This window comes from Heterodontus francisci, chromosome 24 (genome assembly GCF_036365525.1).
Source record: "Heterodontus francisci isolate sHetFra1 chromosome 24, sHetFra1.hap1, whole genome shotgun sequence".
Taxonomy (NCBI): Eukaryota; Metazoa; Chordata; class Chondrichthyes; order Heterodontiformes; family Heterodontidae; genus Heterodontus; species Heterodontus francisci.
In genome coordinates this window covers 26,376,702-26,401,323 of record NC_090394.1, presented here as the reverse complement: position 1 = coordinate 26,401,323, position 24,622 = coordinate 26,376,702, and the positions used below count along the sequence as shown (strand labels likewise).

Genomic DNA, 24,622 nt, shown 5'->3' with positions numbered 1-24,622 from the left:
AGAACTTCTTGATAACCGATAACTGGTCAGTAAACCTGCAACACAAGTGGCAATATATTGAATGCAGTCACCACTTTAGTGGGCGATACTAAAGAAAGCAGCAGGTGATGGTGCTTAACTTGTGCATCTTCTTGCCAAGTGCCTCAACTCCATGTTCTCATCTAGTTTCCAGCACATGAATATCCCATCCAGATACATGGAGATCAGATCCTGTCAAGCAATTCACATCACTAGAAATGAAGTGGATGGTTTTTCAAATCTTTAGAAAAACCTTTAGATTAAAAATGTCTGCAATTCTCAGGTTGCTATCTGAAGCAGATTTTAAGAACTTAAAGAGGCCCTCTCAAAGCAACTAGGTAGTATCCCCATTGACATCAAGTTTTTCCACAGCAAAGCTGTACTACAGAAAACCTGGAGCCTTTCACTAGTTGCAATTTGTGACTGGACTGAGTTGGAGTACCCATTACTACAAAATTTGGGTTGGCCATCAATAACTTCTCCGGTCATCAACAGAAGGAAGGAATAGGCCATACAGCCCCTCAAACCTGTCCCAACATTCAATAGGATCATGGCTGATCTTTGATCTCAATTCAACTTCCCTGCCCCATCACCACATCCCTTGAATCCTCTAGTCTAAAAATGTCTACGTCTTGAATATGTTCACATGACTGAACATCCACAACCCTCTGGGGCAGACTATTCACAACCATAAGTGAAGACAACATTTCTCCTCATCTCAGTCCGAAATGGCTGACCCCTAATCCTGATGCTATGATATCTATTTCAAACTATCCAGCTGGGGTAAACAGCCTCTCAGCAACTACCCTGTCAAATCTCCTCAATCTTGAATGTTTTAATGAGATCACTTCTCATTCTTGTAGAAGTCAGCAAGTATAGGCCCATTCTACTGATAAGACAATGCTATCTGTCCCAGGTATCAACCTAGAACAGTCACTGCACTGCCTCCAAGGCAAACATGTCCTTCAATAAAAGGAGACCAAAACTGCACAGTACTGCAGGTGTATTCTCAAAATCCTGTAAAATTGTAACAGGACTTAGTTATGTACTTCAGCATTTGCTTTCCTAATTGTTTGCTGTACCTGCATGCCATCTTGGTGTTTGTCATGCGAGAACATTCAAATCACCCAAGAATTTTAGGTATCTAATTTTTAAATGGAAGCTCTCGCATACTGCTTATATCTGCTTACATAACATCACCCAGAGCTGGAATAGTATATTTATGACCTGAACTGGAGGTGTCTCTCACATGGGGAAGCCTACAATCTCCGAAGGGAAAAAAAAATTGAGCAAACACAGCAAGGTTCAAAACAAAGTTAAGCTGCTTTATTACAGAGCAAGTGAACATACAGCTACAGTAGTGAACAGATTCAGAGTGAAATCAGTATAGTTTATCTTCACAATGCACAATAAAGCTTTCCCAGGTCAGTGGGCTGTATAAGTCTTCCAGCTCTTCAGCAGTTTTGGCTGAGCATCCCAAAAGCTCTTACAGCTTGGTTTAAAAGCCCAATTACCTAACCAGCTCTCATTTCTAAATACCCCTTAACCTATGTTACCATATGATCCCTTAAGATAAAGAACTTGCCAACACATGTGGATAACCATATGTGCACCAAGTGTCAGTTGTAGCAGCTTGAGCTCTGGGTTTCTGAACTTGAACAGCAGCTGCAACACTGAGTGCATTTGTGAAGATGAGAGCATCGTGGATAGCACGTTTATAGATGTGGTCATCTAGCAGCTTAAGAGTAGGCAGGGTGTGGGGGGAGGAAATAGGTGACTGCCAGACAGGCAAGAAATCAGCAGCTTTCACTCTCTGCATCTCACTAACAGGCATTCACTTCTGAATACTGAGGAAGATGATCGTTCATCTGGGGGGGTGCTGCCAGAATTAAGGCCATGGCACCATGGGTGGCTCAGCTACACGGGGGTGGGGGGGGTAAGGCACAAGTGTGGAAAAGCAATAGGATCTTGAATAGTAAGGGGAACAGACAGGTGTTTGTGGCCACAGATGTGAATCCAAGTTGGTCCGTTACCTCCCTGGTGCCAAAGTCAAGGATGTCACTGAGCAACTGCAGAACATCCAGAGTGGGAAGGGTGAACAGTCCACATTGGTACCAATGACATTAGGTAGGAAGAGGGATCTGGTTCTGCAGAAAGAGTTTACTGAGCTAAGAAAGAAATTAGCAAGCAGGACCACAAAAGTAGTAAAATTGCCAGATTCCTCCCAGTGCCACACACAAGTGAGTATAGGAATACAAGGATAAGACAGTGAATGCATGGCTGGAAAGTTGATGCAAGAGGGAGGGCTTTAGATTCTTGGGACTGACGCTGGGAAAGATGGGACCTATACAGGCCAGACAGGTTGCACCTGAACAAAGCTGGGACTAAGTTCCTTGCAGGACATTTTGCCAGTGCTGTTGGAGAGAGTTTAAACTACTTGGCAGGGGCTGGGCACCTGAGGGTAGACTCAGTTGGGACAAAATCAGAAAATGAAAATGGAAGGCAGAAAATTAGTCGGAGTGTGGAAGGCAGAGGAAACAAAAAAAAAAATTTAGAAAAAAAATGTTTGGCAGTGCTCAAGGGTATCTATTTCAATGCAAGTATAGCAAATAAAACAGACGAGCTGAGGGCACAGATAGACTCATGGCAGTATATCATAGCTATTACATGAACATGGCTTCAGGAGAGACAGTAACGGCAGCTCAACATTCCTGGTTACAAGGTTTTCAGATGCAAAAGGGAGAGGGATAAGAAAGGAGGGGGAGTGGCAATTTTGGTCAATAAAACTGTTACAGCTGTGAGGAGGGAGGATACATTGGAAGGTTCATCAAATGAGGCCATATGGATTGAGCCAAGGAGCAAAAAAAAGGGGGCAATCACACTGCTGGGAGCATATTATAGACCCCCACCCAGTCAGAGGGAGCTAGAAGAGCAGATATGTAGGCAAATCTCTGAGAAGTGCAAAAACAGTAGGGCAATAATAGTAGGGGATTTTAACTACCCCAATATTAACTGGGATAGTTTGTGTGAAAGGAATTGAGGGAGCAGAATTCTTGAGGTGCATTCAGGGAACTTTTTTGGCCAGTATGTCATAAGTCCAATGAGAGAGGACACAGTTTTAGACTTCGTTTTAGGAAATGAAGATGGGCAGGTGGAAGGTGTGGCAGTGGGAGAGCATTTTGGTGGTAGTGATCATAATTCAGTCAGTTTTAACATAATTATGGAAAAGGACAGAGATAGAACAGGAGTGAGTGTTCAATTGGGGCAAGGCCAATTTTACTAAGCGGAGGAGTGATCTAGCAAAAGTGAACTGGAAACAGCTACTCGAAGGTAGATCACTGTCAGAGCAGTGGGAGGCAAAGGGGAGATTCCAGGCCTTCACAGTAAACATGTTCCCACAAAGATAAAGGGTGGGATGGCCATGTCTCGAGCCCTGTGGATGTTGAGGAGCTTACAGGGAAAGGGAAGGCAGAATAGGAAAGCTTACATCTGATAGAGAACTCAGCACTAGAGAAGAGTCTAGAAAAAGTGGAGGGGTGAAATCAAAAAGAAAATTAGGAAAGCAAAGAGTGCATAAAAGAACATTGGCAAGCAAAAATCAAGGTGAACCCAAATAGGTTTTATCAATACATTATCAAGAGGATAAAAGGAGAGAATAGGACCCATAAAAGACCAAAAGGTAACCTGTGTGTAGGGGCGGAAGAAAGATGCCCTACTCCTGCTATATATTGATTTGGACTTAAACGTGGGAGGCATGATTGGGAAATTTGATGACGAAAATTGATCGTGTAGTTGATAGTGAAAAGAATGGCTGTAGACTCCAGAATGATAAATGGTTTGGTTGAGTGTGCAGAAAAGTGGCAAATGGAATTCAGTCTGGAGAAGTGTGAGGTAATACACTTGGGGAGGGCAAATAAAGCAAGGAAATACAAAATAAAGGGGAGGATATTGCAAGAGGTAGAAGTAGTGAGAGACCTTGGAGTGCATGTCCACAGGTCCCTGAAAGGTGGCAGGACAGGTAGATAAAGTGGTGAAGGCATATGGAATGCTTTCCTTTGTTGGCAGAGGTATAGAATACAAAAGCAGGGATATAATGCTGGAACGGCAACAGTTGGAGTATTACACACAGTTCTGGTCGCCACATTACTGGAAGTACATAGTTGCTCTGGAGAGAATGCAGAGGAGATTTACAAGAATGTTGCTGGGGCTTGAAAGTTGTAACTATTAGGAAATATTGGAAAGGTTAGGGTGGTTTTCCTTCGAACAGAGGAGGTGGAGGAGTGACTTAATTGAGGTGTACAAGATTATGATGGGCCTAGATCAACTAGACAGGAAGGACCTCTTTCCCCTAATAAAGAAGTCAATTACCAGGGGGCACAGATTTAAGATGATTGGTAGAAGGATTAGAGGGGAACAGGAGGAAAAACTTTTTTTCACCCACAGGGTGGTGATTGTCTGGAATTCACTGCCAGGAATGGTGGTGGAGGCAGAAACCCTCAATTCTTTGAAAACATACCCAGACATGCACCTGAAGTGCTGTAACCTGCGAAGCTATGGACCAGGTGCTGGAAGGTGGAATTAGATTGGGCAGCTAGTTTTCAGCCAACAGACAATAGGCTGAATGGCCTCCTTCTGTGCTGAAATTTTTCTATGTTTGTATGGTTCTTAATGCATACTTTGTGTGTCTTCACAAAAGAGAGAGAGAGAGACAGTGCAGATATTGTAGTTAAGGAGGAGTATGAAGTATTGGATGTGATAAACATAGGGAGAGGGGAAATATTAATGGTGATTTATCAAATTTCAAGGATGCTAATCCCAGGACCAGATGAAATGTACCCTAAGCTGTTAAAAGAAGCCGGGGGGAAATAGCAGAAGGTCTGTCCATCATTTTCCAGTCCTCACTAGATATAGATATGGTGCCGGAGGATTGGAGGACTGCTAACATTGTACCTTTGTTTAAAAAGGGAGCAAGGGATAGACTGAATAATTACAGGCCAGTCAGTCTAACCTCAGTTGTTGGGCAAATTATTGGAATCAGTTGAGACAGAGGATAATCAAAGATGGTCAGTATGGATTTGTTAAAGGGAAGATCTTGTCTGACTAACTTGATTGAATGTTTTGTAGTAGTAAAAAAGATTGGTGGGGTCAACATGGATTTTAGCAAGGCTTTTCTTAAGGTCCCACATAGTAGACTGGTTAAAAAAATAAATACATAAAATCCCATCGGATCCAGGAAATGTAGCAAAGGTGAATACAAAATTGGCTCAGTGACAGGAAACAAAGGGCAACTGTTGACAGTTGTTTTTGCAACTTGAATGCAGTTTCCAGTGGCATTCTTCAGGGCTCAGTACTGGGTCCCGTGCTTTTTGTGGTACACCAACGATTTGGACATAAATGTAGGGAAAATGATCAAGAAGTTTGCACACAGCACAAAGATTGGCCGTGTGGTAGATAGTGCGAATAGCTGTAGGAAGATATTGATGGTCTGATCAGATGGGCAAAAAAGTGACAAATGGAATTCAACCCAGGAAAAGTGTGAGGTGATGCATTTGGGGAGGTCAAACAAGGCAAAGGAACATACACGACTAATGGGAAAATACTAAGTGTAGAGGAAGTGAGGGACCTTGAAGTGAATGTCCACAGATCCCTGAAAGGTAGCAGGACAGATCGATAAGTTGGCGGCAAAAAAAAAAGGCATATGGAATCCTTTCCTTTATTAAAAGAGGTATACAATATAGGAGCAGGGAGGTTATGCTGGAACTGTATAACTCATTGGTTAGGTCACAACTCGAGTACTGTGTGCAGTTCTGGACACCTCATTACCGAAAGCATGCAATTGCACTAGAGAGGGTACAGAAGAGATTTACGAAGATGTTGCCAAGACTATGCAGCTATGAGGAAAGATTGGATAGGCTGGGGTTGTTCTCCTTGGAACAGAAGAGGCCAAGGGAAGATCTGATTGAAATGTACAGAATTGTGAGGGGCCTGGATAGAGTGGATGGGAAAGGCGTATTTACTTCAGCAGAGAAGTTAGTGACTAGGGGGCATAGATTGAAAGTGATTGGTAGAAAGATTAGAGGGGTGATGAGGAAAAAATTCTCACCCAGAGGGTGGTGGGGGTCTGGGACACAAAGGGTAGTAGAGGTAGAAACCCTCAACTCATTTTAAAAAAAAAAAAGTGTCTGGATATGCACCTTAGGTGCTGTAACCTGCAGGGCTATGGGCAAAATGCAAGAAGGTGGGATTAGGCTGGGTGGCCCATTTTTCAGTCAGCACAGACACGATGAGCCAAGTGGCCTCTTTTTGTGCTGTAAACTATGATTTCTATGAAATAGGTGTAGAGTTTTATTTTTGGCCATTATCTAGACAAACCAATGAATAGATTAAAAGCTTTCCCCAGATACTGCACCTTCTCCCTGGGCAAAATTCACAACTCCAAACATTTAGATTTGTATTGCCAACACAATTGCACATTTTACAGTTTATAATGAGAACTTGTTCGACCAAAAAATGACCATTGTCCACAAGCTTTGGAACATAAGAAATAGGAGCAGTAGGTGGTCATTCAGCCCCTCAAGCCTGCCCCACCATTCAGTATCATGGCTGATCTGCCAGAGACTTGAACTTCCTTCGTGCCAGCTCCTCATAGCCCTCAGCTACAACATTTCTAAAATCTAACTCTCCCTTAAATACTTTGTGATCTAGCCTCCACAACTTTCTGGGGTAGAGAATTCCAGACATTCACTACCCTCAGGGAAGAAATTCCTTCGCATCTCAGTTTTAACTGAGTGTCCCCTTATTCTGTCACTATGTCCTCTAGTTTGAGATTCCCCCACTAGTGGAAACATCTTAACATCTACCCTGTCAAGCCCCGTCAGAATCTTTTACGTTTCAATAAGATCACCCTCATTCTTCTAAATTCTAATGAATAAAGGCCTAACCTGTATAGCCGTTCTCGATAGGTCAACCCCTTCATCCCAGGAATCAGCCTATTTAATCTCTTTTGTACTGTCCCCAATGCCAGTATATCCTCTCAAATATGGGGACCAAAACTATAGAGTACTCCAGGTGCAGCCTCACCAACACCCTGTACAGTTGTAACAAGACTTCCCTATTTTTAAATTCTAACCCTCCAGCAATAAAGGCCAAAATTCCATTTGCCTTCTTAATTACTTGCTGCACCTGCATGCTAAATTTTCGTGTTTGCTGCACAAGAACATCCAGATCCCTCTGTGCTGCACTTTTTTGAAGTCTCTCTCCATTTAAAAAGTCTGCCTTTTGATTCTTCCTACCAAAGTGCATGACCTCACACTTTGACATTAAATTCCATCTGCCAAGTTTTTGCCCTACCTATATCCCCTTGCAGATTCCTTATGTCCTCATCGCATGCCCTCTCACCCATTTTTGTATTGTCAGAAAATTTGGATATATTACACTCTGCCCCCTCCTCCAAGTCATTAATATAGATGGTAAATAAGAGGCCCTAGGACTGATCCTTGTGGCACTCAACAAGTTACGTCTTTCCAACCTGAAAAAGACCCATTAATCCCGACTGTCTGAGTTGACCAATCCTCAATCCATGCTAATCCATTACCCCCAATACAGTGAGCTCCTATCTTGGAGGATGTTATCACCACAAGTTTCTTTTTTTTGGAGCCCTTACCTCAGAGAAGACTAGAACCAGAGCAAAAGTAAATCAGTGGCACTAGTAATGTGGATAAATATTGTTAACTAAAACACCTCAGCCCTGCCAATGAGTAAACATGCAATAATTTATACCTTCCATTTTGAAGCACACAATTATGACAATGCCATTATTGACGTGGCATAACCACTTGTAATTCAGATTTTTTTTTTACTACATTAATGCTTAGAATGAGAAATTAAACATATAGGAGAAGCATTTTTTTTTAAATTATGTCCCACATGTTTGAACAAAAAATACAAATCACATGATTTCAGAAGGAAAGCAATCATAACCCAAGATGGAGCAATGTCCTCTCATAGGCCAGATTTGGCCCACAGACATCTCCAGCATATTAGTATCAAGATTCATTGGCTTGGATACCATTGATTATCCATCACATTACAAAAGGCTGCTGTAAATAGCACCACAAAATGATTTCATGGTACCAGCCATTTCTTTCTAAATATCCTTCTTCTAAAGAAGACGACTTATGATGGGATATGATTTGTGGGGAGACAGTGAAAGCATGGTTAACGTCACTGGACTAGTAATCCAGAGGCCCAGGCTAACCCTGGGAATGCTTTCAAATCCTACTTATGGCAGTCGGTGAAATATAAGTTCAATTAATAAATGGAATTGAAAACTAGTCTCAGTAATGGTGCCATGAAACTATCAATTGCCACAAAAACCCATCTGGTTCACTAATGATCTTTAGGGAAGGAAATCTGTTGTCATTACCTGGTCTGGCCTGCATGTCACTTGTTACAACCAAGGTGGGAGGAGTACACTGTCTTTTCTAGTCTCACTTCTTCACATGTCAGATATTTTAAAATGTTAACCCAGTTACCGCTACGGTCAATCATATATTCTACTCTTCATCCCAGAGTAAAATACACCAGCCAGGCTTCTTGAATGAACAAAATTCATCTTATTATAAAAACAAGACTTAGCCAGTAGCAAAGCATGAACAGATTCAATTATGAAAATTCCCTTTTAAATACCCCACACACACAACACTGAAAAAAAATTCTCTGCAAAGGCCTTTAACAAATAAAAAGCTTTGGCCAAATACTTGCTAATTCTTGAAAAAAAAAAATATGGAAGGATGTCAGTTGTCCCTTTTGGTCTGGTGTCTGGGTACACAGACAGGTCATTGGGATCTTTTCAAAAAAAAAGTCTGTTCTGGAGAAGCCAAGAATTAGTCTGGTAGGCTTTCCAGGAGAAATGTGGCATCAGGGATTTCAGTTATCACACTCTGGCTTCACCAGGTTTTTTTCAGAGGTTAAAGAAAGAGGAGCGGACACTCTGGATTTCTCAGTCTCAGATGTGCAAGGATGACGACTTTTTTTTTTTTTTGCAGGCCACAAAGCCAACTGCATTTCAACACTATCCACACCCCAACAGAACCAAAACGATATCTCAGAAGCAAAACCAATTCCTGACTTTCATAAATCTTAACATGTCACTCCTCTGTAAACATCTTCCATGTCACCAAGGTTTCTGTTGTTTGAGCTTAAGGCATGTGATATCCAGTAAAAAGTTTTTCTTAAAACAGAACCAGTGTCCTTTCAGTGAACTTTCAACAAGAAACAAAGTCCAGCATCTATTAAATCTTCAACCTTCCAAATGAATCCATTTCCAATTTAAATATGAATCTTCAAAAAAAAACAATTTTTTTTTTTTTTTTAAAACTGAAGCACTTTCATAACACACTTCAGACCCACAGCAATGTGGTTGACTCTTAACTGCCCTCTGAAATGGCCTAGCAAGCCACTCAGTTCAAGGGCAATTAGGGATGGGCAACAAATGCTGGCCTGCCAGCAATGCCCACATCCCATGAAAGAAAAAAATTCACAGCAATCTACAGCTCTGTAAAGATGAGTGTCATCACGTGGGAGATATGATTATGGAGTTGAGAGACACAAAGTTTGATCCAGTGCTCACATGCAATCTTTCCATCAGGAATGATCCTACATCCATCAAAAGCAGCAATTCTGGCCAGTTTTTCCTCTGGACTCCAGGCCAAATGTAAAAATCCACCGGAAGCAGTCATTTAAAATTTTAGTGGTTTGAATGTTTGGCACTATATTGTGCATGAGGTCCGTGGTCTAGCAATGCACATCATTTCAATCAACATTAAATTAAAGGCTACATTTAAAAAGGACACCAAAATTTCTGCCCAGACTAGAGATGCGGGAATTCACCCGTCAGCCACACTGCAAGTAGCTTGTGTAACTATTCTCCACTCAGCATTTTCTTGGTGAAATAACCTGGTTAATATTGGAGACTCGGCTGTAGCACAGAGACTCTAAGACAATTCTATGAACTGCCTGCTATAGTGCACTGTTTGATTTGCCCCAAGTCCAGCTCCATCCTCAACTCATTGGTAGACACTGCAGTGTTAATACTCACTTCATTAAATTGTTTCCTTTCAAACCAATCAACACATTAGACACTACAATTTGAGGTCAGAGATGATGTGAAGCAACATAATCTATTAGTGTTGCTTGTGCTTTCTCCCAAACTAATTCCATAGCAAGTTACACATCTTTTTCCCCAGGAACTTGCATCTTTACACATACAGTACATATAAGCGGTATGCCACAGGGTTAGCAATTACTCTCCAACAAGACTGCCTCCCCACAAACCTTTCCCAAATCATGGATCAAACAATGCTACAAGACCATAAAATTAAAGGCAAAGGCTAAAACCAAAAATAAAAATTCACTGAAATTTAGAAATACACAAAAGCATACAACAGAACCAATATACACGTTTGGTTTAGACATTTTGAAATTGAGCAGTATTGAAAACTTAATCCTTTGCAAAATTTTAGTTGATTGCTCCAGTGTTCTGCCTTATCAGCAAGATGTAGACACAAACTAAGAACTGAAAATGAAGCAAAAATCAGCTAATATTCTAGACCAGAAGACCCTTGAGCAAACAGCTGTCAATCAAATTCAAAGACACGAGTAGTCATTTGTCAAATAAATGTTGACACTGCTTCCAGCTTCACAACCATGGTTCAACAGATGCCCCTCTCCACAAAACTTACATTTTTGTGACCAGCAGGGCAAGATATTTTCTCTCAAAACAGACTGTATAAAGTTATCACAAAACTTAAGAAACAGGGTGGAGCTCCACTTCCTTCAAATTACTTACCAGCAGACCCAGTTGAGCATTCGCCATCAATTGCACAAGCCTTGGCAAAATACCAGTACGAACCACCTCCTCAATCCGATCATTTGGGCCATCCGTCAGGTATGATATTGCCCAGCAAGCATCAGAGAGAAGGGAATCATCATCATAATGAAGCAATTGAACCAGCGAGGGGAGGATTTGTTGAACTGTCTGGAGGGGCGGATGTGGGTTTTTGTTGCGACATAGATTTGATATAGTCCATGTGATATTACGCAAGAAGCCAACCTAGAATTTAAGTAAAATTCAATGTTAGTGCTGTGAGGCTGGGGGGGGGCGGAAAAGAGGGGATTTGTAAAAATGAAAGTTTGGAGCTAAATTGTGTAAGCAAGCTAGCAACAGAATTTGATGTTAAAAGAATTACATTTACAAACCAACTACAGACTAAAAGGACATTAGGACCATTGTAAAAGCACCTCAACCAAATGAATTACTTTTGAAATAGTCACCTATTTGGTAGATAAACATGCCAGCCAATTTACCCAAGTCATACAAGTGGCAATGAAATCAGAGACTAGTTAATCTACTTTGGTGTGACTAGTTGAGGGATGACTATTGACCAGGACACCAGGAAACTCCCCATTTCTTTTGAAAACTGCCAAAGGATCTCTGTCAAGCTGACAAAGGCTTCAATTTACCATTCCAATGAATGGCACTTATGACAAAGTAGCAGTCCCTCAATCCTGCAATGAGTTTTGCAAAGTGCAGTAGTCCTGAAGCAGGGTTTGAACCTATTACCTCCTGACTAAAGGATACCACGAGTGACACTTGGATTTCATGTAAAAAGGAGAATCAATATATTCCATGTTTTTCCACCAACCCCCACATCCCATGCCCAATTCATCATCCCAATGAAGTCTTTGGCTTTGTGCCCCAGGCCAATTGTGGGGCAGGAGAAAGGAGAGGGATGAAGTGGAGAAAGGCACAGGAGCAGGAAGGGAAGCTTGCCTCATCATTAACTCAGTACTGTCATTCTTCCTCACTTAATTTAAAAGATATGAAACACCTAAATTCAGCTTGTTAAAACACAGCATGACTGGCCAGACCATGTCACAGATCACCAGCTACCACCTGGACTTACAGCAATGCCTGGTTGTACCAATCCCAAAAGCGAGGGCACAGCAGAGCATTCAATTACTGCATCACGAAATAGAGGGCCATCACCTGCAAGAGATTTTAAAAAGTAACTGCCATCATTTGTGGCTTATTCGAGTCTTGTTAAACCTTGAATTTTGTGGTGAGGAGTAGATTTATGATGGTCAGGAAACAAACCATCTCATACCTGCAATATTACCCAAGGCCCACACAGCTTGCTCACTGATGTGCATGTATGGTGAGGAAAGGAGATGTACAAGTGCTGGAATTGCACCTCCTTCCACCACTGCCCCAGTCTGTGTCGATGTGCCAGATGAAATGTTAGTCAATGCCCACGCTGACTCAAACTGCAGTTCAGAATTATCATCGCGATCAAGGAATTCAACAAACTTCTTAATTAGACCTGCTTCAATAATCTCATCCAGTGGAGGTTTCCATGCCCGTGACAGAAGTTTTCTATCAAGAGGAAAATTATATTAAAAAAAGGTACTTTATATTTTCTTCAATTAGTAATTCCCCCACTTCTCACATCCAAAAGGGAAAGTGCTAGGACTGAATTAGGCAATAGCCTTTTTTCTCCAAGTCCTGGGTTTCAATGCTGTGGAGATTAATGGGATCTGTTGGATAATGATTCTGTATGAAATGTGCTTGTAGAGTTGAATGTAAAAGTAAAAGCACAAAACTGCTAATTTAGATGTCTCAAGTTGACAGGATGATCAATGTGAAGTGGGAAAGATCATATGGTGTGCAAGGGATGCAGAGATGGGGTCAACACAATATTCGTATAGAATAGAAAAGACCTATCATACATCTAGTACAAAGAAAAAGCAGAATGCTTCTTCCATTACTCCCAACACTAATGGCTTTATCTTGTCAGTCGGCACAGCTGAACTGAACAGCAAGGACATCGTTGGGGGGGAAAAAAAAAAAAAAAAAAAGAGAGCGGGGGCGTCTGTATTTTTAAAGAGAATTTGGAGGTTGGTTTGGAGGTGGGCAGGCCTGCAATCTGGCACCACCAGCCTCCATGCCAGCTCCTGTCATGATCCTGACCTATTTTATAGATCACCTCTGGGTTGGATTAGTTGTCTGCCAGCAACCAGCAGGTGGCTAATTTAGGTTAGTTAGCTATGACCAAAGGGGCCTACTACGGTCCTGTTCCTGAACCAACTGGCATTTCCACATGAACTTGGTTGGCTCAGAGAGGGAAGGTGGGGCATCATCATCCAGCAAGGGACCCCACCCCCCAAAGCCCCATCTCAGCTTGTGGGGCTGTCAGGAACCTGCCTGCTGTCACTGATTGGACACTCACTGACCTTGAATAGGCTGAACCTTTCAAAATTGCAGTGGGCATGTCCAAAGCCCACTGTGTGGGGCTGGGACCCAGAACTGGGACCCAGAACTAGCACCCACATCCAGTTCCTGACCAGTGATTAAAAATTCAGCTCAGGCTCAAGAGTCACATTTAGTCTGATTTTTAATCAAATTTTAAAGGCTTTGCAGTTGTGGATTTTTTTTTTTAATTCTGTGTGAGTGAGGGGGCGGGGGAGTAAAGAATTAAAGAGAAGGAACAGAAGAATATTACCCCCACAGAGCAACCCCAGTACACCCCCAGTCAAGCTGCAAGTACCAAGTCACTAAAGGTATCTTAGTCAGAGACTTATTTTTAAACTGATGCCTGAAATTCACACAAGTACTTTACAGATCTGGACTTGCAATGAAAATGGGACTTGTATGCATTGTATCAATTGACTTGAACATAACTAAACACTTATCCTCCAATCTTCTAGACAGAGAAAAAAAAGTGTATTTTTGTGATGAAGCAGCAAAGCTTATACCTAGCTCCATATGTAGCTTGCAACTGTAGCGACGAGTCATGGCTGTTCATTCCCTTCACAATCTCTTCTATAGTCATTGCACGGTCCTGAAGGGAGGAAGAGCAACATTTAAGATTTTAAAAAGGATAAAATTTATCAAGATACATTTTTGACATAGAAAGGTAAACTTTCATTCAGTACTTAGTCATTGTAAGATTGAGTTATTTCTTAGAAATTTGAAGACTAGATGTGCTCATCAACATCCAAACTGTACAATTCAGCTGTATTGAAGTGACTTTGTACTTTATAGTGGTGGATGTTCTCTATTTGTATGTGGCAGATCATAAACAAAAAAAATTAGGCCATTGTTCCATGTACCAAAGCATGGCTTAGAATGCCAAGTTAAGGTACATGCCAGTTTGCCTGTCTCAGCTGAGCTCTCAAGGTGTTGAGTGATACTTGATACTTCCCTACAGGTCTCATAGCCCCTACTTGGGGGGAGATTAAGAATCAGAATTGGCAACAGCCACAATAGATGGCTGCCTGGTCACCTTAAATATTGCAAAATAAAAACAAAATGAGGGGTTACTAAATATGAAAACCAAGACAAAATAGAGATGGTAATGTTATAATGGTTTCAACTGGTAATTTGTTGCTTGAGAAAAGGTATAAATCAGATTGTTATACATACAATAATTCCAGCAGGTTTTGCTAGTGAAGAAAGGTCATCATCTGGGAAGTTGCCTATATTTCGTCTCTTCAGGATCTGTTCATCCCTTTTGGCTTTTCGTAATTCAACCGAGAATTCAACTCTCTGCCTCCTCAGAATCTGGTTTAAGCAAAAACTAAGCATCAAAACTGGAGAGCAGCAATTATATAATTTATTTTAAAAACTAGTTCCTACAGTTTAAAACCCTACTTCAAGTAAGTAACAGAACCTTTTGCTTATCACTTCTGTAATTCAATGTTACTAGTAGGTTAAGTGCAATCATTTTAACAATGGTTTTATTGGCAGAGAGTAGAAACCCCACCAAGTCAAGACATACACCATTACACAGTCAGCTGAAGGCAAGTGGGGCAAGAGGTTGGTAACAACTCTAGCTTTTAAACAGCTGCTGAATGAGGCAATATACTTGTTTATGAAAAATACAGCATTCAGGAGATAGAATATACTGCATAGAAACAGGCTATTCAGCCCAACCAATCCATGCCAGTGTTTATGTTCTACTTGAGCTTCCAAGACTCTCAACATAACTCCCTTCTCCTTCATTTGCTGATCTAACCACCCCTGAAATGCATCTGTACTATTTGCCGCAACCACTCCTGGTGGCACCTGAGCCTGTGGTAGAGAATTCTACATTCTCAACTCTTGAGTAAAGAGGTTTCTTCTAAATTCCTTATTTGATTTCTTGGTGACCATCTTAAATTAAATTAAATCATAAAATTTTGAGAGGTTAAGACCTCATTTTGGTCACCCCACAGCCTTTTCTTTTCAAGGAGAAACCCAGCCAGTTCATCCTTTTGATAGTCATAACCTCAGAGTTCTGGCTCATCCTTTTAAAACTTTTGCACACTCTCCAGTGACTTTCATAATATGGCAACCAGAATTGTGCACAGTACACAGGGCGGCACAGTGGCGCAGTGGTTAGCACCGCAGCCTCACAGCTCCAGGGACCCGGGTTCGATTCCAGGTACTGCCTGTGTGGAGTTTGCAAGTTCTCCCTGTGTCTGCGTGGGTTTTCTCTGGGTGCTCCGGTTTCCTCCCACAAGCCAAAAGACTTGCAGGTTGATAGGTAAATTGGCCATTATAAATTGTCACTAGTGTAGGTAGGTGGTAGGGAAATATAGGGACAGGTGGGGATATTTGGTGGGAATGTGGGATTAGTGTAGGATTAGTGTAAATGGGTGGTTGATGTTCGGCACAGACTCGGTGGGCCGAAGGGCCTGTTTCAGTGCTGTATCTCTAATCTAATCTACACCAAGTGTGGTCTAATCAAGTTTATTATAACAGCTCTACTTTTCAATCCTATCCCTCAAAGAAACCCTAGTACTTGGTTTGCTTTTCTTTTAAAAAAAAAGCATTACCTTCTTAACCTGTGCCACTACTTTTAGTGATTGGTGTATTTGTACACCAGATCCTCTTGTTCCTCTACCCAATTTAGATTCCTATTTGGGAAATAATGAGACCTCCTTACTCTTCTTATCAAAATGTTTGTGTTGAAATTCATGTGCCAATTTAGAGGCCCATTTTGTAATTTTATTCATCTTGTAGTTTGTTGCAGTCCTCCTCAGTATTGACTATGTGCCAGCTCCCTTCCCAATTTGGGGTCATCTGCAAATTTATAAATTGTGTTTCTCATTTCAAGGTCTAAATTAACAGCAGTCCCAGCATTGATACCACTTTCTGTCACTGAATAACTACCCTTTACCCATGTATTGCTTTTTGTCTTGCAGCTAGCTAATTATCCATTCCGATACCTGTCACTGAACTCATGCATGGACCTCACGAAATAGTTTATTATGTGGCACATTGGAGGCCTTTTGGAAATCTAGATAAATTATATCTACAATGCCCTTGGCTACTCTTACCTCTTCAAATAATTCAATAAAGGCTAGTCAAACAAGACTTGACCCTTTTGAAATCCATGTTGAAGAGTCATTTATTTTTCTTATCACTGATGAGGTTAAGCTGATGAGTCAATAGCTCCCTGGACATGTTTTGTCCCCTTTCTTAACTATATGTTAAATGATGTTAACTACTTCAGAACTCACTGAAATCAGATATTATGCACAAAAGTTATTTAATGCTAGTACAAAACAAATTCCATTTATGTAGCATCTTCATAGGAAATAGTCCCAAATTTAACAAACGTAAATTAGATTTTAGCAGGAGTGACTAAAGTCTTGGTCAAATAGGTGGGTTTTAAAAAGGAGAATCTAAAGAACAAGAGGGATGTGGAGCAGAGGAGCTTAGGAGGAAATTCAAGAGCCAAGGTAGTGATGGAAGTGGACAGAGAACAGGAAGAGAGATGCATTTCCTGTGGAGGAAAAGGTTTAGGGTGGACAGGAGAATGGTGAATTTAGGTGACTAGGGGAACTGGAATGGAGATTGAAATCAGAGCATGAGTCACTGTTGAAATACATTTGGGGTGGGTCTTGGGACATCGTGGGTAATAAGATTTTAATAAAACAAAACAAGAATTTGAACAGGGTGGAAGTGTTCAAAGAGCCAAAAGATGCCAGAGGAAAAAAAAAAAGTGTGCCTTGGTGTTCAGCATCATACTGCCACCACAATGGTTTGAACAGGGCAGTTGGTACTAACTACAGCCAAACACAAGAGGCCTGAGGTCAGAATCAATATGTTGCCACCTGAATTAAGTCAACACAAATCAACCACAATAAAGACCTCGATGGCAATAGCTTTTTCCACAAGTGAATGGAAATACAGTTAGCAATAAGCCAACATTTATAATTTTGCTCCAGAAATCCCTTTTACTAAAAATATTTCAAACTAAAAAAAGATAATGAGTTTGCTTCTGTAAGTTGGTCACTCTTCTATACCTTGCAGTGTAGGTTCAGCACTTCTGGAATTTTCTAATTGGCACAGTGGCTAGCACCGCAGCCTCACAGCTCCAGCGACCCGGGTTCAGTTCTGGGTACTGCCTGTGCGGAGTTTGCAAGTTCTCCCTGTGTCTGCGTGGGTTTCCGCCGGGTGCTCCGGTTTCCTCCCACAGCCAAAGACTTGCAGGTTGATAGGTAAATTGGCCATTATAAATTGCCCCTAGTGTAGGTAGGAGAATGGTGGGGATGTGGTAAAAAATATGGGGTTAATGTAGGATTAGTATAAATGGGTGGTTGTTGGTCAGCACAGACTCGGTGGGCTGAAGGGCCTGTTTCAGTGCTATATCTCAAAATAAATAAAATTATACTAGGTACTAGAATCTGGAAAATCTTAGTAGACCATACACCAAAGATATTAAAGTCCAGTTTTAGTCTTGCATGTTCATGTAATGCTTTGGAAACTATTGCGTATGCATAATTTCTCCCACCATCACCCAGACAAATTAGCTACACTTTCCCCATCATGAGCAGCAGTCGACACCTCTGGTGCTTTTTTCATTGTGTTACGCTCCAACAGTTCTAGTCCTGCACGGCAGAGCTGCAAGACAATATATGTTTTCCATGATCATCACCACAAGATTTTGTACCATTGTCCGCATCTTCTTTCAAAGAAAATCTTCAAGAAAATGGTTGATAGTTACCCCTCCTTGATTGCTACTTCAAAATATTCTAGTTCTATCAAAACTTCTTGGGCAAGGGTAGAAGTACCTGGGAGTATTTAAAAACTGAACCAGCAGGTACACTTGAGGTAGACTCTTACGCTGCACCCTATTGAGTTCGCCAAGCAGACAAACCACATCTGAGTGGCATATCCAGCCAGTTGCTCATATTGGACAGTCTTTTTTCAAGGTCTAATTTGAACAACTAAGTGCCAAATGAAGAGCAGGAAATTGAAATACATAGAAATGATGGAACAATGCAAAAACAAAAAACAACCCAAGTACCTCTACATTTTTGCCTTTGTTCTTGAATCTTTTCATCCTCTCATGCTCAGTTTCACTGGTGGTTGGCATCTCGACTGCCTGAATTTAGGAATAGGTGGAATTTGAGATCAATTACATCAAAATTACGTGAATGAAATTCAACAGACTGTTCAACTGTTTTAAAAAGCAAACAGTTATCCAAGCACCATCTTTTGAAGAAGCAGCAGATTGAAGTAATGGCTCAAATGAGAATTGAACCAAGGAGCTGCAATCCAGGAAAGACAAGCTAGCAAAACATGACCATAACTTTCTCAGCAACCAGATATGAACTAATAAGCTACGTTTTAAAAATCAAATTTACTCATTTATCTCATCCTCCTTCCTGAAGTAATTAATTGTGGGCAAGTGAGGAGACTGACTGGCTCATTACTTGTTAGCTAGTGGAATAACTGTGTACAATTGAAATACAAAAATCTTGGAAAAACAACATTCATATACTTCATGCATTTTATAGGCCATATCTAATAATGTAGCCACATTTCTTTCCTTGTGGCCCAATAGACATAATGCATCACAAATTCTGATTTAAAGAACAAAACTTGTAATTAAATTATCTGAATTGTTGCATTGCTTCCCAAACAATTTAGGATATACATTTGTTCAAGTTACTACACCCATTCTTGACATTTTATGAAATCACGTACAATGAAGGCTACAGTCAGAAATTTTTAGGTTCATAGTAGTACATTTAGGTTTAGAATCACATTTTAGAGAGATTGTACAAACACATAGCTCATTTATTTATTTAGAAATACAGCACTGAAACAGGCCCTTCGGCCCACCGAGTCTGTGCCGACCAACAACCACCCATGAAGTCACCATGGCAGGGGTGCGGGTTTCAAAGTATTGGAGTGCCAGGTTGTTTATGTGAACATTACAAGCCAAGGGGCCAAGACAGTTGATATTATGGGTTTGCTTGTTGGGATCCAGAGTATTGTTTGGGGGCTGTACCCTATATGGGCAGCAGATAGCTTGCATCAAGTGGGTTTATGCACTTCAATAATGGAATGTTTCACAGTTGTTAGCGACTATTATCAATTCCAAAGGGTTGTAACAAATGTTCAGAACTTCTTTTTTTCCCTTTCTTCACAGATGCTGCATGACCTGCTGAGTGTTTCTAGCATCTGCAACACATGTATGCAATCCTTAGGCTTTCCCATCCCAGGACATGGTACTGGAGGTTGCGATAATTAAGGAACACGGTCATTTGATTCGCTGCCAATCTACAACAGCCATTACAATAAAGGCAAATGTGCTCTGAAAAAAAAAGACAGCTTTCTATTTGAGTGTTATCTTTTGTTTTGCTAAAAAGTGAAACTTCTGTTACAGTTAAAAGAATCTAGAAATGGAGAGCCAGTGCAAGTTTACACAGTCAGTCAGTCAGCATACAAGAAAGCTATAGTATCTGGATGTCATCCCAACACTCCCTAATCTACAGGTGAAACAGAGCTTTCAGCAAAGTTCCTGGTAATAAAATGAAATACAAAAATTCCAAACAAGTAAAATGTTTCACTTTTATAAACATCACTGAAGGATTCTTTTGGGCCTCCTTATCTCGAGAGACAATGGATACGCGCCTGGAGGTGGTCAGTGGTTTGTGAAGCAGCGCCTGGAGTGGCTATAAAGGCCAATTCTGGAGTGACAGGCTCTTCCACAGGTGCTGCAGAGAAATTTGTTTGTTGGGGCTGTTGCACAGTTGGCTCTCCCCTTGCGCCTCTGTCTTTTTTCCTGCCAACTACTAAGTCTCTTCGACTCGCCACAATTTAGCCCTGTCTTTATGGCTGCCCGCCAGCTCTGGCGAATGCTGGCAACTGACTCCCACGACTTGTGATCAATGTCACACGATTTCATGTCGCGTTTGCAGACGTCTTTATAACGGAGACATGGACGGCCGGTGGGTCTGATACCAGTGGCGAGCTCGCTGTACAATGTGTCTTTGGGGATCCTGCCATCTTCCATGCGGCTCACATGGCCAAGCCATCTCAAGCGCCGCTGACTCAGTAGTGTGTATAAGCTGGGGATGTTGGCCGCTTCAAGGACTTCTGTGTTGGAGATATAGTCCTGCCACCTGATGCTAAGTATTCTCCGAAGGCAGCGAAGATGGAATGAATTGAGACGTCGCTCTTGGCTGGCATACGTTGTCCAGGCCTCGCTGCCGTAGAGCAAGGTACTGAGGACACAGGCCTGATACACTCGGACTTTTGTGTTCCGTGTCAGTGCGCCATTTTCCCACACTCTCTTGGCCAGTCTGGACATAGCAGTGGAAGCCTTACCCATGCGCTTGTTGATTTCTGCATCTAGAGACAGGTTACTGGTGATAGTTGAGCCTAGGTAGGTGAACTCTTGAACCACTTCCAGAGCGTGGTCGCCAATATTGATGGATGGAGCATTTCTGACATCCTGCCCAAACAAGTAAAATGTTTCACTTTTATAAACATCACTGAAGGATACATGATCTAATATTCCCTCAGCTGCCAAATCTAACTTTTTTCACAGAATGATAAAGCTCCAGTGGTATGACTGAACTCCATTTTATGCCCATTGAAGTTTTAAAAAGAAAAAGCTGCAATGAAGCAGCCCAATCAGGGTCAGCAAATCATTTTACTCCATCAGAAAAATTCCCTCTCAAACCATAAAGAACATGCTGATTCTGGTCTCTACTTAACAGTCAGAGAATAATATCTTCTGAAGGCTAAACCTATGTGTGACATTTGATTAAACTGCAGATATCAATACAACTTTAGGATAACATTCATCCAGTTCCATCCTAGAGAGAGAACAAGACGATAGCCCCAGCAGCACAGATTAGATGGTGAAATTCTTACAACTATTTTTCTTCTTTTAAGGAAGAAATTCTAAAAGATGTGACCGAATGAGTAATACAAAACATTTCGCTTGCAGTCTAATGTACTATGTTTTCTAATATGTCATACAATATCACATGACATGCCACGAAGAGAGTCAATAAGCCTACCCAAGTCCCCACTATGCAAGCTTCATTGACTTGGATTTATCCACACTAAGAACCATCTGCCATTCTTATACCTATTTAATGAGATCAATACCATTCAAGAAAGAAATACTTGCATTTATACAGCACTTTTAATGACCACCAGACATCCCAAAGCACTTCACAGACAATGAAGTACTTTGACATATAATCGCTATTGTAAAGTAGGAAATGCAGCAGCCAATTTGAGCACAGCAAGCTCCCATAAACAATAATGAGCCAACGACAAGATAAGGTGTTTTGTGACATTGATTGAGGGATAAATATTGGCCTAGAATAACTCCCCTGCTTTTCTTCTACATCTGAGTGCAGGCAGGGCCTCTGTTTAACATCTTATTCAAAAAATGGCAAGTCCTGGAGCAGGACGTAAACCCACAATCTAGTAACTAACTCAGAGGCAAGAGTATTACCGACTGAGCCACAGCTTGCACTCACTACTCATCTCTGAATTCTATTCAGCTCCCTTATACTCTATAGAATGAAAACCTTAAAGCCAATGTCAAATATTACTCGCTGGTGCAGTGCAAGGCTACAACTATAATATTGCCACAAAATAAAAGTTTCATTTTACAATGTTAGTGCAAATGTAGCTGAAATCTGCAAGTGATCAAATCCAGATTTAAGCCGTTGCAATGATTGCCTCTGAGGTCGGTACACACTAAGGGGATGGGTGAAGTGCCTAAACAGAAATTATGTTATTCCCCAGGACCCTTCATCTTGTTAAATATCGAAGCAGCAATAACCCAATACAAGCCTCTTTTACAGAAAAAAAAAAAGAGGTGGTAAGAGCATTGTTTGCACTCTGAAGAGAATACTTATAGGCAGCGCATTACTCAACAGAATTAACATTGCATCGTACACCACCTAGACAGTTACAAGAATAGTACTAGAAACACTCAGCAAGCCCATCAGCATCTACAAGGAGAGCAGAGAACTTAACACTACAAATACAACCCTTCCTTTATTGAATACTTAACAGTCAGTTTTCACTTCCGTAAGCCAAAGCAATAAGGAGCTTGTTACTTTGTCAGAAAATAACTGCATAGAGCATTCACTACCATACAAATTATTAACTGAAGCTCGTAAGGTGGGTTGTAAATATAACCAAGCCTACGCATTTTAAACAAGTGACACTAGAGCTTTTCAATACAACAAAAAAACCTCAACATCGCCAAACCAATAATAACCTCGTGCCAATGAAACCCTACCTACAGTAACTACTGCCCAACCTCTTCCCTTCTCCAATACAAACATTAACAGTGTAAAAATAAACCTGCCCGTCTCTGCGGTTTAAATTTCCCGGGTCGGGGTAATGTTGCTATAGATGTCACTTCCACTCTACGCTGGTTGGACAGCTCGTAACAAGCTCCGCCCAGAACGCGCGGAATCGTGGAGCAGCCCAACTGATTGGATGGATGCAGTGGAAAAGTAGCTTGTGGAAATGTTAGTGTTGCTGTACAACTATAGTTCTCGTTCATAAAACTATTTGAATATATTGTATTTACTTTTTGATTAGCTTAATCTCTTAAAACGACAATCCGGTAGTTTAATGTTGTCAAGTTTCACAATGTCAGTAACTAACACTTTTTTGTGTACAAAAAAGGAGTCTCGTTCTGTATGATAAAACACAATTTTTTAAAACAACAGATTTACAACCAGTGTACCTATTTTAAATAAAAACAATGTTTTCAATATCTGGCCATTGTGTTTTCAGTGTTTAATCAGCGGCCTCTTCGTATCACGTACAGGGAGAGGAAATTTAAATACAGAGAAAGCCGGGAGGGGACAATTTTCAATAGCGGACCGCCCATTTCTTACCAACAATTGAAAATTGGGAGGGAGAGGAGAAGCTCAGCAGTCCCATTGACACCCAAGGACTACCAAATGCAATTTGCAGGTTGTAGGATCCCATTGTAATGTTTATTTGATCACATGACATTCAATCCTGTGCCATTTGATCACATGACATCTAATCGTGTGACATTTGAGAACGTGCCCACCTCCAGGACTAGCCTGTGCAATCCAAAGATTTAGTTAAATTGCCCCAAACTCAATGTAGAGGTCATCAGCATAATCATGCAAACAAACTGAGCCAGACAGATTAGGAAGGTCAAAGTTGTCGTCCCTACTTATTCTCAGCCAGGTACTGAATATCATATAAACATACAAGCAGTACACAAGATACAAAATAAAAACACTCAGGAGAAACATCTATTTTCAGCAGCTCTTGTTTTATTAATTTACTCAAAGCCCTAAGTGCTTCCAGAACGAGCTCGAAATGTTGAAAAAGAGAAGTCCTCACCTCAGGTGGATGTAGAAGTTTTAGTAGCAATTATCAATGGTGTCTTGGCCAACATTTGTCCCTCAATCAACATCACAGAAACAGATTATATGGTCACTAATCTGATTAGTATTTCAGGGACCTCACGTGCAAATTGACTGCCATGTTTTCACTCCATTGCAACACTGACTATGAATCATTGCCTGTGTACTGCTTTGGGACATCCTCAAGAACAGCATTTACAGATCAGAAATGAACATGGAAGGTAGAAAATTAATGGATGAGTCTGGAAGACAAAGGAAACATAGGTTAGAAAATTTTTTAAAATTGGCAGTGTTCAAGGGTATCTATTTCAATGCAAGGACTATAGCAAATAAAGCAGATGAGCTGAGGGCACAGATAGACGCGTGGCAGTATGAAATCATAGCTATTACAGAAACATGTCTTAAGGAGGGACAGGAATGGCAGCTCAACGTTCCTGGTTACAGGGTTTTCAGACGCGTTAGGGAGGGGGATAAGAGAGGAGGGGTTGTTACAACTCTGGTCTAAGAAACTGTAAGGAAGGAAGTTATGTTGGAAGGTTCATCAAATGAGGCTATATGGATTGAGCTAAGGAACAAAAAAAAGGGCAATCACACTGCTGGGAGTGTACTATAGACCACCAAACAGTCAGAGGGAGATAGAAGAGTAGATAAGTAGGCAAATCTCTGAGAAGTGCAAGAACAATAGGGCAGTAATAGGGGATTTTAACTACCCCAATATTAACTGGGATAGTTTTAGTGTGAAAGGAATTCAGGGAGCAGAATTCCTGAGGTGCATTCAGGAGAACCTTTTTGGCCAGTATGTAGCAAGTCCAACAAGAGAGGGTGCAGTTTTAGACTTAGTTGAAGGAAATGAAGATGGGCAGGTGGAAGG

General features: G+C 41.1%; 1 protein-coding gene across 1 annotated transcript in view; it reads right to left on the bottom strand.

The window, feature by feature from the left end:
* The window catches only part of LOC137383599 (importin subunit alpha-5-like), a 34,340-nt gene extending 11,619 nt beyond the window's left edge, over positions 1-22,721 (bottom strand). The window contains exons 1-7 of the mRNA XM_068056756.1: positions 22,700-22,721; positions 18,378-18,451; positions 14,504-14,641; positions 13,834-13,919; positions 12,186-12,454; positions 11,985-12,067; positions 10,868-11,131 (exon numbers count right to left, since the gene is read on the bottom strand). Coding sequence (XP_067912857.1) covers positions 10,868-11,131; positions 11,985-12,067; positions 12,186-12,454; positions 13,834-13,919; positions 14,504-14,641; positions 18,378-18,446 — 909 coding nt within the window. The 5' untranslated portion in view covers positions 18,447-18,451; positions 22,700-22,721. The remainder of the gene's footprint in view (positions 1-10,867; positions 11,132-11,984; positions 12,068-12,185; positions 12,455-13,833; positions 13,920-14,503; positions 14,642-18,377; positions 18,452-22,699) is intronic.
* Between the last annotated feature and the right edge of the window lie 1,901 nt (positions 22,722-24,622).